We start from the raw sequence: 19,610 nt of genomic DNA, 5'->3' as shown, positions 1-19,610 counted from the left end.
CCTAAAAAGTACCATCCAGGTATATACTGTCACTGACAGGGTCTTAGCACTATACACAGGGGCGTGTCACGCTTAGAAACAGCGTAAGTAGGACCCTACCCTAGTACTGTATAAAAGGAAAGGGATGTGACAACGGAACCACCCCATCCTCGATCAAAGTTAGATTTCACCATGTAAACTATTTTTAAGGCCCTGTCGAGGCCTACGCATCGAAAGCTAGATGATTTACCTACAAAATGAGCCCTAAATGGTCTTAATCGGATCATTATTTCAAAAGTTATACGCCACGACTCACCGAAAACAGCTACCTTCGCAATTCCAAGCCAAAATCATGGATCAGCCAAGACAGCGAAAACTCACCTTTTAAATTCGTTTATTAATTCCAGCCACGTTGACAGCTCCTATGTAGGGCTAGATTCGATCGGCAGCGGCATTCCACGGGTCTAAAAACTTATTTCAGTATATATAAGCATATAGTGCTCAGATCCTGTTAGTGACAGTATATACCTTGATGGCAGTTTTTATAGTGCTAAGATCCCATTAGTGACAGTATATACATTGATGGCAGTTTTTATAGTGCTAAGATCCTGTTAGTGAAAGTATATACCTCGATGGCAGTTTTTATAGTGCTAAGATCCAATTAGTGACAGTATATACCTCGATGGCAGTTTTTATAGTGCTAAGATCCCATTAGTGACAGTATATACCTTGATGGCAGTTTTTATGGTGCTAAGATCCAATAAGTGACAGTATATACCTCGATGGCAGTTTTTATAGTGCTAAGATCCCATTAGTGACAGTATATACCTTGATGGCGTTTTTAGCATTACAAGCCCCTGTGCTCAGAAATACTAAACATCCTGCACTTTAAACAGTATTATCATTTATATTTTCCTATTAAACTGAATGACTCGGATAGTTACACACCCTGCTCCCACATGCCACAAATAGAAATATTGAGATCCAAAAGATTACTTTTGTTTCAAACCCAAGCCTATGACCTTGTTAATGCGATAGACTCTGCCCTCGATGGGGGTTGAAGGAGTGTAAAATTATTATTGTCTGAGAGGCTATCAGAAGACCATGTTAATTTTGTGTCCATATCTACCACTGTTTAGTCATAGCATATTTGTTGAGTTGAATTTTTCAGTATAGTTGGCAAACAATCTTAGGCAGCAGACGACAGTGTAAATCCTGCTGGGTACCAGTAGATAACAGTATAGTTAGCAAACAATCTTAGGCAGCAGACGACGGTGTAGATCCTGCTGGGGTACCAGAAGATAACAGTATAGTTGGCAAACAATCTTAGGCAGCAAACGACGGTGTAGATCCTGCTGGGTACCAGAAGATAACAGTATAGTTGGCAAACAATCTTAGGCAGCAGACGACGGTGTAGATCCTGCTGGGGTACCAGAAGATAACAGTATAGTTGGCAAACAATCTTAGGCAGCAGACGACGGTGTAGATCCTGCTACCAGAAGATACCAGTATAGATAAACAATCTTAGGCAGCATAGTTAGTAGAACAATCTATAGTTGGCAGCAATCTTAGGCAGCAGACGACGGTCCTGTGTAGATCCTGCTGGGGTACCAGAAGATAACAGTATAGTTGGCAAACAATCTTAGGCAGCAGACGACGGTGTAGATCCTGCTGGGTACCAGAAGATAACAGTATAGTTGGCAAACAATCTTAGGCAGCAGACGGCTGATGTAGATCCCTGCTGGGGTACCAGAAGATAACCAATTAAAGAGTTGACAAACAATCTTAGGCGCAGAAACCTGCTGCAAAGATAACAGTATATGCTTTAGATCCTGCTGGGGTACAGATCAGTATAGTTGACAAACAATCAGCAGCAGACACGACGGTGTAGATCCTGCTGGGGTACCAGAAGATAACAGTATAGTTGGCAAACAATCTTAGGCAGCAAACGACGGTGTAGATCCTGCTGGGTACCAGTAGATAACAGTATAGTTAGCAAACAATCTTAGGCAGCAGACGACGGTGTAGATCCTGCTGGGGTACCAGAAGATAACAGTATAGTTGGCAAACAATCTTAGGCAGCAAACGACGGTGTAGATCCTGCTGGGTACCAGAAGATAACAGTATAGTTGGCAAACAATCTTAGGCAGCAGACGACGGTGTAGATCCTGCTAGGGTACCAGAAAATAACAGACAAGTCTCCATGGTCCCCAGTAGGGTGGCCTACTATTGATTCATACAGATCTCAAGTCTGAATATTAGATTACATTTTTTAGTTGTCTACTCTAAATATTATTTTAAACTATTATGTTCTTTTTATGTACGAGTTATATTACTGCACTTGATGACAGTTTTTTTTATAATCCAAAAGCATTACTTTGTCCTGATCAGGTGGTGGGTGGCCTAGTGGTTAAAGGGTTCGCTCTTCATGGCGAAGACCTGGGTTCGATTTCCTGCATAGGTACAATGTGTGAAGCTCATTTCTGGTGTCCCCCACCATGATGTGGCTGGTATATTGCTATAAGTGGCCTAAACTGTACTGACACACTTTGTCTCATCAATATGTGGCTGAAATATTGCTGATATAACTTAAAATTTTGATTAGCTGACAACAGTCTGTAAACCATAAAATACCTAAGTGTGGCCTTACCAGTTTGGGTTTGTTTGGTGTTCTTAGGTGCAATGTTGTGACTAGTTGGTGGTGTCAGAGTATTAATAACGACACGTGTAAATAAATAGTGCACCTTTACATATTGTTGTGAAGGATGTCCACCTAGCTGGTGTTTCTGTTTAACATGTTCAGGATAACAAGTATGTTTTATTATTAACCTGTCATCCTCTACCAAGAGTGCAAGCATGAAACTGTTCCGAATGGCTGTTCTGAAATCCATATTGTGCCCATTGGCTTTCTTCACACAGGCTCATTTCTGTTGAACATATGGAAAGCAAGTGTTAGCTTACGTAATAATGCGAGTATTCGGATCCCATGAGATATGGAAAGATTTTAATGAATGTCGCAGGTGCAGATGAGTGCTCCAGAACAAAACATAAGTGGATGGGCTGTGCCTCTCAAATATTTACAGCTGAATTTGAGTTTGGAGCGAATCCGTGCAATAGCTAATGATTACATTCATGGATATTTTCATTTCAGCGATGGAATTTCATTAATATATTTTGCTTGTAAGAAAAAAAGGTTATAGATTATGTTTGATGATTTTGAACCAAAATTTAACAAATTTGATGATGTGATGTTCAAAGATGCCAACCATTTCTCTTTTGGTGGAGTAGTTGTAATATTTAGAAACAAACACAACAAAAACTTTAAAGAGAAATACTCTATATATACTCAGAATAAGTTAGAGAACACTGAACATGTTCATATGTGTATTACTGATCTGTCAAGGTTGGTAGGTATTAGAATTCATGGTTCCAGTTGTTGCTGTTCTTTAAGTTGTGAGTAGTATATGTGGCCAGGTTGGTAAAAGATATGATCTGATATTTGTCAGTACTACCAATTAATAATCAAATAATTGCTAATCACTTGATAATCACTATTTTCACATAGAAAAAGTAAGCAACATAATAATTTTTCAGCACATGTTTAGTGCACCATGCTGTCAGTCAGTGGTGATTACTGTTTTATGTTTGAACATAAATAATATTAGACCCTCATTATGGCAGATGTTCTAATTGCCTTAATTTGTGGTTTAAATCTCTGGATGTTGTGTAAGTGTCTGTTTGCATGGAAATGAGTTGTCTGTCTCACAGTCCCTGAACCACATTATTTTCCCTACTGCCTAGCCCTCTCTGCAATGCTAAAGCCCTAAATAAACATGATAAAGCAAGTCTAGATTTCCCCAGGTACAGGTTCTGAATCTCTTGTCTCCCTGGGGCTCCTTTTCAATTTAAATGGGCTTGTTTGGTACTATTGAACTTATATATATTCAGAGACTAAGCATTAGTCTAGGAAATGAGCATTATGCATGAATAATGTTTTCACAATTCTGTAGCAAAATGAACTTATGTGATTATAAACGTTTTACGGAAACAGTTAATTTCGCTGAGGCAGTGATATTTCATTGATAATTTGAGCTCATGGTGCAGGTATTATTCTTCTTGCCTTGATAAAAGCATTATGGTTAAGATCGAATTGGGCTTGAAATGCTTCTGACAATTACAATTATAAATGTCGCTCTTGTTACTCCACTCCCCTCCCAAAAACATTGAGTTCATTTGATTAATTATATGTAAAACTTTCCTGAAAGGATGTAACAATATTTCCCAAGAGATGCATTTCCATTCAAAATACCCATTGTGTTCCCTCATATGCCATCAGTACGTAGAAAACAACTTTTGCCACCTCATAACATAGCAGGTGTGGTAGGGTAGCCCCGTGGTTAATGCGTTTGCTTGTCACACCAAAGACCCAGGTTCGATTCCCCACATGGTTTACAATATGTAAAACCCATTTCTTGTGTTGCCTGCTGTGATACTTGCTGGAATATTGCTAAAAGCGGTGTAAAACTAAACTCACTCATAATATAGCAAGTGTTTAATGAAAATCGTACATAAGAACACAGACTTATAAAAAGAAATATGTATATTTTTTCCATCTGTCCTATTTTGAAAATTTGGAGAAAAATGTCTAAAGAAAAACTTTTGGAACTGTTTGAATTCCTTGTTACCCTGTTGGAATTGTGGGCTGGATCCACTGAGTGAGTGAGTGAGTTTGGTTTTACGCCGCTTTTAGCAATATTCCAGCAAGATATGCCGGTGAACACCAGAAATGGGCATCAATCATTGTACTCATGTTGGGATATCGAAACCCGGATCTTTGTCATGACGAGCAAATGCTTTTACCATTAGGCTACCCCACCACCCCTGTTGGATCCAAGCAACCTGTATTTGATGTAAATTTGTGACTTGTTGGAACTGTCGATCTGACGCAGAGACTTTGCTGTTGCTGAGAACGTGTCATAATACTTCCTTAATGTGAATTGTTGTTCACAGTAGAAATCACTGGATCATTTATCAGACTTGGTTATTTACATACCAGTGAAGTATTGCCGAGGTGTGGTGTTAAACAACATGCAAAAAAATGATTTCCATTTTCAACTCTTACACTCGGTTGTATTAGGTGAGCTTCACAGCCATTTAGGTGGATATTGGTGAAATATTTCTGTCATGTTGAACCCAATCTTCCTTAGATCTGAATCACTGTCAGCGCCTGTCTTAGTTGCTGTTCCTGTTAATATAAGAGGTATCGGCCCACACATTTGAGGTTTCAACACATAGAGGAAGATTGCAGGCTATTCCTGCGTTTAAAACCACTGTTTTGTCAATATGTGGACTTGGATAAGAGCAGCATTGATGACTATTTGTTATTGCAGTGCAGTTTTATGTAAACACGAATAACTTCTGTTCCTTGTCTATCAGGGCAGCAGGAAACGGGCGTATGTATTATTAAACAATCGTCTGTAATCGTGATAATTCTTGACATGTTTTGAAATTTTTCCTATCACGTCCTTGTAATTATTATAGGTTTAACATACCTTTTTGTCTTCTCTTGATAAAAAGCCTAAAATAGCTAAATGTCATTGTAAGATGTGTACACACAGGAGATAAAGAATCTTTAATTGCTTCAAGAGGTCTTTGAATTTCAATATGGCTACCACTGCAGCCATATTTAAGGATTTGGCACTGCAGGTACATGTATTGTGAGACTGTTGTGAATTTTGTAAGGGCAAGTAGTTTCTCCCTAAATATATACCAATGTACACTTTGAAAAGGCATATAAATTAATTGTTTTGTAATGTTTGGCAAGATGGCCACATAGATAATCTTTAGTTGTTCAGGGTATTTTGACATCAGGTAATGAAGCACAACAGGACAGGTTTGAATCTCATTTGATGTTTAAAATTGGGCACAGAAATATTTGAAAAGAGAAAATTGCGTGATGACAGTATGCAATATATAGACCTGGCTAGCTATTCTCAAAACGTTTGTAGCCCTACTAACTTCTTAAGCCAATTCTTAACACATTGGCTACGATCAAAGTTAAGAAATCTTAGGGCTACGAACGTTTCGAGAATAAGGGTCCTGGCTCGGATGGTGTTACATCCAGAACTGGAAGAAGTATACCAGTAATAATTTCTTGTGTATTTGTGCGCACCACATGTTCTTTGGTTCAAATTTCATGTATTGTTCAAAGTGCATAAACAGAAGATAACAAACTTGGTCGATGAAACTGTGAAATTTGCAGTAAGTATGATATAGCATCACTAGACATGATAATTTACCATTTTAGTTCTTTCTGTCAGCTCTGTAGTAGAGTTCAATACATAGACACAGTGATAGTTACAATGACCTTGGATCTAGGAATTGAACTGATGAAGGTTTAGAAGTAACACTTGGTCAGAAGGAGAAACGTTGAGCAATGTGTGTGTTTTGAGGTTTACATTTTGGCTATCATAAGATCATTCATTGCACTTCTTCCATGCCCTAATTTTCTGTACAAACACAATCAATACTTTATTTTCATACATCTACAAACACAATGAAGGAAAACATTTTTAGGATGGCAAGAGCAACAGCAATGTTCCAGAGTCTGTGCTGTACATGTGCTGTGCTGTACAATGTTGTGCTGTACAATGTTGGGCTGTGCTGTACATGTGCTGTGCTGTACAATGTTGTGCTGTACAATGCTGTGCCGTACAATGCTGTGCTGTACAATGCTGTGCTGTACAATGTTGTGCTGTACAATGCTGTGCTGTACATGTGCTGTGCTGTACAATGCTGTGCTGTACAATGTTGTGCTGTACAATGCTATGCTGTGCTGTACAATGCTGTGCCGTACAATGCTGTGATGTACAATGCTGTGCTGTACAATGTTGTGCTGTACAATGCTGTGCTGTACATGTGCTGTGCTATACAATGCTGTGCTGTACAATGCTGTGCTGTACAATGCTGTGCTATACAATGCTGTGCTGTACAATGTTGTGCTGTACAATGTTGTGCTGTACAATGCTGTGCTGTATTTGTAAACTGTTTGTGTAATATATATTGTGGTTTATGGGTATAATGGTGCTGTGATGTACAATGCTGTGATGTACAATGCTGTGATGTACAATGCTGTGCTGTATTTGTAAACTGTTTGTGTAATATATATTGTGGTTTATGGGTATATGAACGATTTCTAACATGAATTGTTAAATTATTTTAAGCAGATTTTTGTCATTTGGTTTAGTATGAAATACCTGACATACACTGGAGGCTAATTGTAAAAGATATGATGTGTACCAGTTTTCATTTGGCCATATCTTGATAATTATCAAAATTGATATTATTATTTACCACATATTAGCTGTATTGATCTTCATTTAACCCAAACATTTTGGGGGCATGGTTTATGGATCCACCAACCACCCAACCATAGAAATATCATAAAGAAATCATCTGTAAACGTGTTTATTTAGTAACTCCTGACAGTAAAGATCTTTTGACACTTGAAATAATCCAAGGGATTTTTATGTGGCTGAAACCACCTTCTCAATGCAATTGATATGTATGTCATGCCTATGTTAATCCCCAAACAAATCACTGCAGACAACCCAATTCATACAACTCCAGACAAACTGAATCAAGATTAATTTACATTTTTATCGCCAATCCAAATAAAATTTCAAATGATAAAAAAATCCTGTACATTGCATTTTATGTTATGTTTTTTATGACCTGTCCCTAGACAATGCTGTACCCCCAACAACTGAGTGTGGCCTAATGTACATTTCATCAATTCAAACATAGAATTATGTGATACAAACTTGCCTAATTCAAATACCCGTAATAAAACTGTTTCATCCAACTTTATGTCTTAATTTTATGAGCATATAATGGTCTAATATTGTAATTTGTTGAATAAGTTTGTTAAGCTCACATTCTTCTGGGAAATAAAAGTTTTGTAGTGACTTTAAGTTATGGGAGACAAATGGATTAAAATGAATCCCTGTTGAGAATGAATTAATCAAGTAAACTGGATGGAATATTATCATGGGTTGAACATTCTTTCTGGTTGTCACATTCTTTATTCTTTGTGCTGTTTTCTATTTGAGCAATAGTAATATGTAAAAATCATAAACAAAGGCTATATTTTTGGAATATTGAAATATATTTTAAGATTATTTTGTCTGGCATGTGTTTTTATCTGCAGAGGTTGTGGGTAGGTTGATGGTTAGTGTGCTTGCTGAGTGTGGGAAAAGTCTGGGTTCTGAGATGTGGAATGTATATACACTTTGTGAAGCCAGTTGTGAAGTGTCTGCCATTACACATCTCTGTTGGTATCAGACAGACAGACCGTTTTTATTTCAGTATATAAGGCCATGGCCCACATTACAGAATAATTTTACATTTTATTTGATGCTGGTAAAACCAGTAACAGTCATACATTATTGCCTTTGTAAACTATGGAAACATTTTTGCACAAAGTACAGGCATAATATACCCTTCTAAAGAAAACATGTGGATCTTATGTAAGCTTTTATCAGAAAACCTAGCAATACATATCAAAACATCAACCTTACATGACACAAGTCTAACAAAACTATCCTTACACAGGTTACCAATATATAGGTATGGTGGAACACATTCAATCTGATGGTATTCAATTAAATGGTATTCATCTTCAACTACTGGTATAGCAATATAAATAAACAGAGTCTATGACAGTACAGTGTATCATGCTTCTCTGTTACAGTTGGAGGTTGGAAGCTATTATATCTGGACTAGCTTGGAACATTTTATAATACCTGCCATTACACATCTGTGTTGTATCATGATCTGTGATGTGCACAATGAACAGTTTTGGAAGCCTGATGTCATACAGCTTTTATAGGCTTTAAATGATTAATGATTCTTTCATAATACATGTAATACCCATGAAGATCTGGGTTAGAATTGGTCTTCAGCTACCCATGCTTGTCCAAGGGACAGGAGGAATGGTGGTATAGAGACTGTTGTTTTGGGTAGGGGTACCTGAGTGTTTATTACACATCTGTGTTGTATCATGATCTGTGATGTGCACAATGAACAGTTTTGGAAGCCTGATGTCATAAATCTTTTATAGGCTTTAAATGATTAATGATGTGGCCCTTAAGACTGCATAATATCTTGCTTTTTAAATAATACCCATGAAGATCTGGGTTAGAATTGGTCTTCAGCTACCCATGCTTGTCCTAAGGACAGGAGGAATGGTGGTATAGAGACTGTTGTTTTGGGTAGGGGTACCTGGGTGTGTGCTGTAACACTGATGAAATATAGCAGACATTTTAACCGATATAAATTCATCCACATGTTTCCAAAGTGTGTGGACCTGTGAAGATCCGGGTTAGAATTGATCTTCAGTAACCCATGCTTGTCGGAAGAGGCGACTGACGGGATCCTGTGGTCAGGCTCTCTGACTTGGTTGACACATGTCATCGTATCCAATTGCGTAGGTCGATGCTCATGCTGTTCATCAGTGGATTGTCTGGTCCAGATGTAATTATTTACAGACCACCGCCATATAGTTGCAGGGTTGTTGTGGGTTCGAATTGGTCTCTAGCAACCTATGGTGGTTGTGAGAAGAAACTCAATGAATCAAGTGATCAAGCTTGGTGACTTGACTGATGCATGTCCATGGAGTGAATTGCTGTTTTCAGTATCAATCACTGTATTGTCTGGTCCATAGTCATTTCTACAGGCCACAATCATATAGCTGGAGTATCGCTGGGTATGTTGGTGTTAATCAACACAACACAGCACAACACAGCACAACACAGCACTACACAGCACAGCACAGCACAACACAGAAAGGTAGATGATAAATCTTTTCTAGTTCATTCAGTAACTCAGTGTCAGAGTCTTGCCCAATGATGAACGATAAACGTCCTTACCACTGGATAATTAGGTAGACATAACATCATGTGATAGCCATTGGATTACTCAAACAACAACAACAACTACATTCTTTCATCCTATTCATCCATCTGAGGGAAGTATCAAATGTTGTTCACATTAATCATGACAAATGTGTTATTTCTCGCTTCTGTCACATTCAGATTCCGTCCCACTTTTCACCACTGCACATCTGGGACTGTTAAAAAATTTAGAGGCAAATCAGATGCAAAACTGTGGAGTTGTAAATGGCAGACGTAAGCCTTGAGTGTGGGATGTCATTGTTGTAAGATCATACAACAGTGGAGGGCCAAAAGGTTAAAAATTATCTTTTTGATTGCGTTTTGCACCAGCAGTGGGGGTCGTTAATAATGGCTTGTGAAATTGTGGTTATTACTTGTCAGCATGTGACAAAACTTGGATGTGTCTGACCGTAAATCTGAGCATGGCTTTGGATTTTGAGTTTGTTGTTTTGTTTGAATACTTGAGGTTTCTTCAGTAGGAACAGGGGCGTGGGGTACATGTTTCATGAAAGGTATTGTTCCCCAATATGGGAAGCCATTGAAGTATATTCTTTTGTTCATTTGAGCTGATGAGAGAAATTAATACAGTTAAACTTTAATAATAGAGAAAAAGTGTTTAGGTCAGGTAAAAACAATCATGAACAATTGCAATTTTGTGAGTCTGTGTAAATTCTCACTTTGTAGTCCCATGATCCACATTTTTGTCCTCTGATCCACATGGATTCCTCTGACTCAGCATGAAGTCCTGTGATCCACATTGCAACCTCCTGATCCACATTGATGCCCTTGGATCCACATGAAAGCCCCCAGATCCACATTGTAGTCCCGTGATGCACATTATAGTCCCTTGTTGTATATTATAGCCAGCTGATCCACTTTGTTACCACCCGATCCTCATTGTAGTCCCTGGATCAACATTAAAGCTCCTTGATCCACATTGTAGTCCCACTATCCACATTGTAGATCCATGATCCACATTGTAGTCCCACTATCCACATTGTAGACCCATGATCCACATTGTTACCACCTGATCCTCATTGTTATCATTTATAGCCACCTGATCCACAATGTTACCATTTATAGCCACCTTATCCACAACAATACCATTTGTAGCCACCTTATTCACATTGTTACCATTTATATGCCACCTGATCCACATCTTTATCATTTACAGCCACTTGATCCACATCTTTACCACCATTTTGTTCATTGATACATTGCCCATTTATAGCCACCCTTGATCCACATTGTTCCCATTTATAGCCACCTGATCCACATTGTTCCCATTTATAGCCACCTGATCCACATCTTTACTATTTATAGCCACCTGATTGACATTGATCCACATCCACATCTGTTCCCATTTATAGCCACCTGATCCACATTGTTCCCATTTATAGCCACCTGATCCACATCTTTACCATTTATTTACCACATTTATATTGCCACTTTACCCCTTTATAGCCATTTGATCCACATTGTTCTCATTTATAGCCACCTGATCTACATCTGTACCATTTAGAGCCACCTGATTCCACATTGTTCCCATTTATAGCCACCTGATCCACATATACCACTTGATCCACATTGTTCCTCATTTATAGCCACCTGATCCACATCTTTTACTATTTACCACCACTTGATCCACATTGTTCTCATTTATAGCCATATCCACATTGTTACCACCAGCCACCTGATCCACATGTTTCCCATTTATAGCCACCTGATCTACATTGTTACCTTTTATAGCCATCTGATTTATAGCCACCTGATATATCGTTTACCACATTCAGCCACCTGATCTACATCTTTACCATTTATAGCCACCTGATCCATCTTTACTATTTATAGCCACCTGATCCATATCATTACCATTTATAGCCACCTGATCCACATTGTTACCATTTATAGCCACCTGATCTACATTGTTACCTTTTATAGCCATCTGATCTACATTGTTCCCATTTATAGCCACCTGATCCATATCGTTACCATTTATAGCCACCTGATTGACATCTTCACCATTTATAGCCACCTGATCCACATCTTAACTATTTACCTCCATTTGATCCACATTGTTCTCATTTATAGCCACCTGATCCTCATTGTTACCATTTATAGCCACCTGATCCACATCTTTACTATTAACCACCACCTGATCCACATTGTTACCATTTATAGCCACCTGATCTACATTGTTACCTTTTATAGCCACCTGATCCACATTGTTATCACCTGATCCATATTGTTACTATTCATAGGCACCTTCATTCAGATTGTTACCTTGTATAGCCACCTGATCCACATTGTTACCACCCAATCCATATCAGGGCAATCTGGTCGACATTTTTGCACCTCTCCTTTCGTTCTACATATGTCGTTCAAATCTTACTGTTCCATACGATAAATTAACCACATACTTCAAATTTAAATTAGTTAAAAACTGAATGATATTATCTAGTAATTGAATGTAGATAGGATGGGCTGTTTACAGATATCAATCTGAAAACACACACAAAACAGCGCCTTGAGCATGTACTAGTTGCGTGGATATGTGCGCTATATAAATATCCTATAATAATAATAAAAAATAAATAATAAAATAATATGTGCAGTTGCAACACAAGTTACTATACAGGTCTCATTGATTCACCAGTGATGAGTTTTCCTTAACTGGTTTCCACACCCACAGATTTATAAAAAGTATGCAAACAAAGAAACTGACTAGCACTATTGTAACTGGTTTGATGGACATAGCACGCATAACACTGTATTCAGATATCTATCGGAATAAAAAGTAATTCTATTAAAATAGATAGCATTTGAAATAAAGTCTTGCACAAACTGTAAAACAGCATATGGTACACAGAAGAGTATGGTACATGTTGCTGGCGTTTAGGAGAAACAGGCCATTGAGGATGTCAGGATCAAAGTGACGACTTGTGTTAATATGATGACGAGCAAATTGGGGTAGACCTCTGCTTGTGGCTGGGGTTGCCAATATATGCTTGAGGGGGTTCCTCTATCTCAGCTTGGCAATTATGTCAAGTGGTGCAAACTCCCCCTCCAAACTGCTGACACTAGGAAATGTATGTAGTGTGCTATGTAAATGTTATCCAATGTAGTGTTTGTTATCAAAGATAACAGCTGGAGTAACTGACAAAACATGGCGCATATGAAATGTACATTAAGTCTTGTATTTGGGGAAAGTGATGCTTTGACTCTGGTACTAAGACATATGACTGTGTTTTGGTGTTCCTTTTATAGGTTTATGGTAAAAGCTTTTTTATTGTCATCTTCCACTGGAAATTAGATAATGGCTTAGCCCTAACATGTCCATGAATGTTACTTTAAGAGCAATTGACTTGTTCAAACTGCGAGGGTGAAAAGGGAATGCAAAAGGTTATGTTTTAGAAGGCATAATTATGTCCTAAACTTGATGTAGCTGATTTGGAAAACCTGCAAGTGAGTGATAGTATTTCTATAACTATATTCCAGCTTTGTATTAAGGGGTGGTAGTGTAGCCTAGTACTTAAATTTCTGTCAGTTTGTGAAGCTTATTTCCTGCATCCCCTTTAGGGGAAGGGGACTTGTTGTGAGAGGGTAGAAGGAATGGTGGTATAGAGATTGTTGTTTTGGGTAAGGGTATTATCATGCAGGTACCTGAGTGGGTGTGACACTGAAGAAATAGAGCAGACATTTTAACCAACATAAATTCATCCACATGTTTCCAAAGTGTGTGGACCCGTGAAGATCCGGGTTAGAATTGATCTTCAGTAACCAATGCTTGTTGTAAGAGGCGACTAATGGGATTGGGTGGTCAGGCTCTCTGACTTGGTTGACACATGTCATCGTATCCCAATTGTGTAGATCGATGCTCATGCTGTTGATCACTGGATTATCTGGTCCAGACTTGATTATTTACAGATGCCACCATATAGCTGGAATATTGCTGAGTGCGGCATAAAGCTAGACTCACTCACTCACTCCAAAGTGTGTGGTAGTAGGCATTTAATCTTTTATACAGTCTGTTTCAGGTAACTGCATTTAAAGTAAGAGAACACACATAAGTATTATTCTTATTTGCAGAGACAATTTAATGAGTGAGTGAGTTTAGTTTTACGCCACTTTTAGCAATATTCCAGCAATATCATGGTGGGGGACACCAGAAATGGGCTTCACATATTGTACCCATGTAGGGAATCGAACCCGGGCCTTCGAACAAGCGAACACTTTAACCACTAGGCTACCCCACAGCCCCCAATTTAATGATGTGAGGGTGAAAGTTTGGTATTGAGGTAGGATGACTATAAAATAGAATTTTTATTTTTTAGGATCTTATCATTGCTTTTCACATTTTACCTATATAATTCCAGTCTGACATTTGGATTATGAACACAAGAAACCAGGCATGTGTCAACATTTTTATTACTATGAAGGTGTGAAATAGATTTTTGAAATCCCTGTTTTTGTTATTTCAGACATGAGGAAGGCTCTGTCTCGCGATGTTGAAAAGAAGTCGGTCATACCGCTTGCCCACCCAGTTCGGCCGGAGGAGTTGGACTGACCATGACTCAGGAGGGTAACCATGGAGATCTGCTGTGGGGGACACTCTTGTTTGCGGGGCTTCTGTTAGGGGCCATCTTGGCCCTTATTGTCACAGAACTTATTGTACGACAGCCTCTTCGTTTTCCACCGTTACCGCCGACGGATGATCATGAAGAGCTGTAGCTGGTTAGATGGATAGAAACTGAAGAAGTCATAGATTTGTCGTAATAAATAACTATGTCCATGAATATACTGTGGAGCGTGTATACTTACACATTTCTTAGATTCTAATATCTAATTCCCTAAAGTTGTCCTGTACTGATTAATAAGTCTTTGTGCCTCGCATTGCTGATATAGAAGGCCTGTTGGCATCTTGGATGCCAATACAGTACCAACTGTCACGGCATCCCAACACAATTACCTTTGTGGATGGAACTGATATAGTTTTTAATGCTAACAGGTAACGCGGTAACTGCTGACAGTTAACGTGGTAACTGCTTGATCCCTGTTCATAAACCTGAAGAAAGTGGAGACAGGTTTGATTGTCAAATTTGATTGTCTGAATCATTCTGGTAAACAAAAACTATAGTTACTTTTACAATCTGAAGAAGGGATTGGGTTACAACTGAAGCTCTGTCTTTGTGAACATGTGACACAATAGCACTTCGTAGCTCACCTTTGCGACAGACATAATTAACACCTGTGAATATTCTGTATGTTTAGTTTATGTTTGCTCTCGGAATGAATTCATCAGGGACAGGCGCATATGGCTATTTACCCCTGCACATTCCGCACAGCAGCAGTGTTGCTTATATTGTCCGCAGGTATAACGTTCCGTTAACATGTGTCGACAATAAAGTAAATACCACCATATTAAACTAACACCTTCGCAAAGGAAGTCAACATTTTCTCATGTATCTAAAATTATTCTACAGTGTACGAATAAAAATAAATATGTTTTAGAGGCAGCTATCCAAACAATAATGGCGAGTGTGAGACACACCCACTCAGCTATGAATGATGTAAGTTGGGTGTTAATCTTGCAGGGTTGAGTGATGATTGACTTCCAGGGCTACATGTGCACGTCATGTGATGTCACCTATAAATAGCACGGGGGCTCTAATCTCTGTAATATTACACTAGTTTGGGCGTAATTGTTTAAAGTTTGAAATGAAGAAATCACCAGCAAATAAATGTGCTATCATCTTTGCCAGTGGATCGACGACATGAGTCACTTGTTGAATTATAAATGAAAAGATACAAGACTTAAGAAACTTTCTTGAGAGTGAAAATGGAACAAAGTCGTTGAGCCTAAAGCAGTAAAGGTCTTGTGATTGTCACACCAAAGGCCTGGGTTGAGTTCCCCACAGAGGTGCAAAGTGTTTCCAGCGTCTCCCCAGAAGCGGCCTTAGACTATACTCCCTCACTCACTCCTAATACTGTTTCACTGTTGACAATTATTGTTTATATTAGATATTAGATGGCTGTCAATGTTAACTCTGATACCTCTTGCACATACATGTATGTGAATGCTAAATATCAAAACTTTTTGAAAATCATACATCACTTTAGATGACTATTTGAGCAATAATTAATGCATTTTCTGACGATATATGTCTTTCAATTAAAAATACAGGTTCTAAAAAACTAGTTTTCACAACAGGATCTCATTAGCCGTTCCGTTTGTGAAAGTGTTCTCATGGAGAATGACAGTTTTTCTGTTTTCTCTGCCTTTTCATGGTTATGCCATGTATTTAAAAAATGTTTCATTGATAAGAGTTATTGAGTAAATAACTCTCACAGCCTCATCTGACAGATGAATCAGCCGACTCCATCTAAAATAAACATGTAGGTGCATTTATTATGATGTTTACTGTGAAAACATACAGAAGGTTGAAATATACAAGATCTGGCTTTGATGAAATTGACAGAAGTTCTGACATTAAATGTGCAGTGTGGCATACAGGTATGAGTAATGCCCAACAGGGTTGTATTTTCACAGATTTGCACAGGGTTGTATTTTCCCAGATTTGCCTCTTGCCTGGTTTGCTTTATGGAAGCTTTCAATGATGGAGGCACAAGATAACGAGCATAGTAAGGATCTATGGAGGATGCTGTGAAAAAACAATGAAGCTGTGTTTCTCTGAATCTCTGGCTTAAGCTTAGCGGCATTTAGTCCCAGAAATAAAATAATTATCCTTAGAATTATGTATCTTTAAGAAAAAAATGTAAAGTAAAACGTCCAGTACATTTCAGAATCCAGACTTGCTCAGTTATTCCTGACTCCAGTTTGGGTCTGGGAGATGTACCAAGCTGACTTGTAGCTACTTTGAATATAGGCTCAGCATTAATTGGACATTTAGTGAATGTAATATTACTAATTGGTTAATTTTTTATATATACATTTGTGTATTGTTCCGTATTTTGCTAAAAATAATCAGCATTGTGTACTTTAAGAGATTCACATTTCATTTAAATTCTGAACAACTGAAAATGTTATAGATGTTTTTTGACTGTTGAAATGAAGATGCATTTCTTTGTAAGTGAATTTTGTAATTTACAACACTGCTGAATTTTGTGAATCATGCTTCTGCTTCTTGACGTCTGATTGTTTTTGACATCTCTGGGTTGACAGGTATGTCTGTCCTTGTGACAGATTGGCTGTCAATCACCAACAATTGCACTGTTGTTTATCATGATTTGTCTCCTCTGTTAATCCCCTAAGACATTAACAAGACACTTGTATTATCAAGGCCAGGTGACTGTTGTCTTATCTGTGTGTAGTCGTGTGGAAAACAGCATCAGTCTTGCTGTTTAACCAGTGGTCTTTGTTAACAACACTAATTGAAACTACATCTGTTACTGAAATTAGTTTGGTGCAGAAATACAACATTCACTGTGTTCGCTTGACAAATGACAAATAGGATATTCACTTAAAATGTTTGCAAAATATCATTGGCATCATGAAGAACAACACAAGACTCTATGGACCACTAATCGATTACAGGGTTGATGGTTGGCTCGCATGAACTGACAATAATTACCTTCCCCTAATACTAGTGCCTTTATGGAAGACCCATGTTCGTTCCTGAACTATCCTGCAACGTCAAAATTGAAAAGTACTTCATTGTTTATTTAAAAATGGCCAGTTTTTTAATTACCATCCCTCAATATATATTTATTAATTTGTATGAACCTCCCCTCCATTCTGTCACATTTTGGGTGGCCCTTCCCCAGGCATCTGTCGCTCCCCCCATAAATGACCTTTCCCCTAATATGTGTAGATTTTGATGGAAAGCTGCTGTTTATAAGGCTCCTCTTTGAACAGTAGAACAGGTTTTGTGTTGGTTTTGGTGTTCAAAAGTCAATTTGAGCCGGTAAACTTCATGTGGAATTATTCATCAACGACCTGAAAAACATCTTGCTAAAATTAAGGCTAGTTGTTAACTTTGTTAAAAGAGACTGTGAAAATAGATTATCCTTTTAGGAGCAGCTGAGGCTGAAAGTTGCCTGGAGGAACAAAAGAAATTAAGTAAGTCTCATCTGTTTGGAAAGAGAAATGCCTTTGAACCAGTTTCCAAGGAAAATATGCTTCCTCCAAATTAGTTTCTTGTGTGAAGGATTATTTAGTTTAAAATAAAAGTCAGCTTGTTTGTTTTACAAAGTCAGCAAAAATAGAAAATACCATTGTGAAATAAAATATCATATTGTAGATTGTTTTACTGAGTGCCTCAAAATATTCTTGCATATTTGTATATTTTTATTGCCAATAAAAACAGAACAATATTTGTTCAACTTGAACCATGGGCAGCCTTCAGAAGAAAGGTCATCTATAATATGCTTCATGTAAAACAATGAATGGCATGTTAATAATAAAATACAGTAAACATGTTTAACTTGGAGTATGTTAATCCTTGAACCTTTTCAAATGTTTTGGGAAACACGAATCATGGATGTAGGCTTGTGATTAATTCTACCTTTAGACACCCTGATTAGTTTTGTGTTTATGTAATCCCAGGCAGTCATTCATTGCACAGAATAGACACAGGGCTGATAGATTTTCTAGTGACGTGTTTGCAGCTACAGTGGCCTGGTACATGACAGGAGCCTGAAATAGTGCTTGTGAATCCAACAAGCATGTTGCAGCATGTTATCAGTTAAGATGCTTCAGGTTTTTGGCAGGAATTATTGCACAACGCTAGAGAACAGATGAGAAATGTAAGAATGTAATTTCCACACGAAGTTGAGAGCCGTGTAAGAAGCCACTTTTGATTATGAGGTCTTTGAAGGATGACAGGAAGTCTGTGAATATTGCAGGTTATTATAGTACACAAGTGTAGAATGAGCCAGGGAGAAGAAGTGTTTCCTCTGTAGCACTAAGGGGAGGTGTGGGAACTGAGTGGTTAAAGTGTTTGCTCATCAGGCTGGAAACTAGGGTTCTATTCCCCTTATGGGTACAGTGTGAAGCACATTTCTCATGTTTGGTCCCCCTTGTTGTGATGTGGCTGGATTAATGTTAAAGAGATGAATAAAGCAATTTGCTGACTGTATATCACAGGAGTTGGTTTCATACCTCGCGTTTGATGAAAGTTATATTTCCTGGTATTTTTTAATCTCTCATTTTTCTGGTGAGTGAGTAATGCAATATTTCAGCAATATACAATATACAGCTATATACAGTAATATTACAGCAGAAGAGACAAGAAATGGGCTTTATACGTTGTAACCATGTTGGGAATCAAACCTGTGTCTTTGGTGTGACGAGGGCGGTGGGGTAGCCTAGTGGTTAGAGCGTTCGCTCGCGTCACACCAAAGACCCGGGTTCGATGCCCCACATGGGTACAATGTGTGAAGCTCATTTCTGGTGTCCCCCGCCATGATATTGCTGGAATATTGCTAAAACCAAACTCACTCACTCACTTTGGTGTGACGAGCAAACGCTTTAACCATTACGCTACCCTTCCGACCTCATTCTGTCATGATGAGATGTTTCGCTTGAGTGTGTCAAATGACTTGGTTTTTGGTCCTTTGTCCATCTTTAGTAACTTGCTTCATTTTACTTTACAAAAATATAAGTTGACTTTGAATTATGTAACTGGATGTGAAATTAATCAATGTTTTAATGTATAT

At 38.1% G+C, this 19,610-nt stretch overlaps 1 protein-coding gene across 2 annotated transcripts in view; it reads left to right on the top strand.

Annotated features, from left to right (window-relative positions):
* LOC124255249 (N-alpha-acetyltransferase 20-like) overlaps positions 1-19,001 on the top strand; it is a 29,327-nt gene extending 10,326 nt beyond the window's left edge. The window contains exons 6-7 of one of the 2 annotated variants that reach the window (XM_046689110.1): positions 14,414-16,713; positions 16,770-19,001. In XM_046689110.1, coding sequence (XP_046545066.1) covers positions 14,414-14,499 — 86 coding nt within the window. In that variant the 3' untranslated portion in view covers positions 14,500-16,713; positions 16,770-19,001. Of the gene's footprint in view, positions 1-14,413; positions 16,721-16,769 lie in introns of both variants that reach the window. The other variant, XM_046689111.1, reaches the window with a different exon arrangement.
* The last annotated feature ends 609 nt before the right edge of the window (positions 19,002-19,610 follow it).

Source organism: Haliotis rubra, unplaced genomic scaffold, assembly GCF_003918875.1.
Source record: "Haliotis rubra isolate DU_JTF1 unplaced genomic scaffold, ASM391887v1 Scf6, whole genome shotgun sequence".
NCBI lineage: Eukaryota > Metazoa > Mollusca > Gastropoda > Lepetellida > Haliotidae > Haliotis > Haliotis rubra.
The sequence above is the reverse complement of the archived record's forward strand: the minus strand, read 5'-3'. Positions and strand labels throughout refer to the sequence as shown.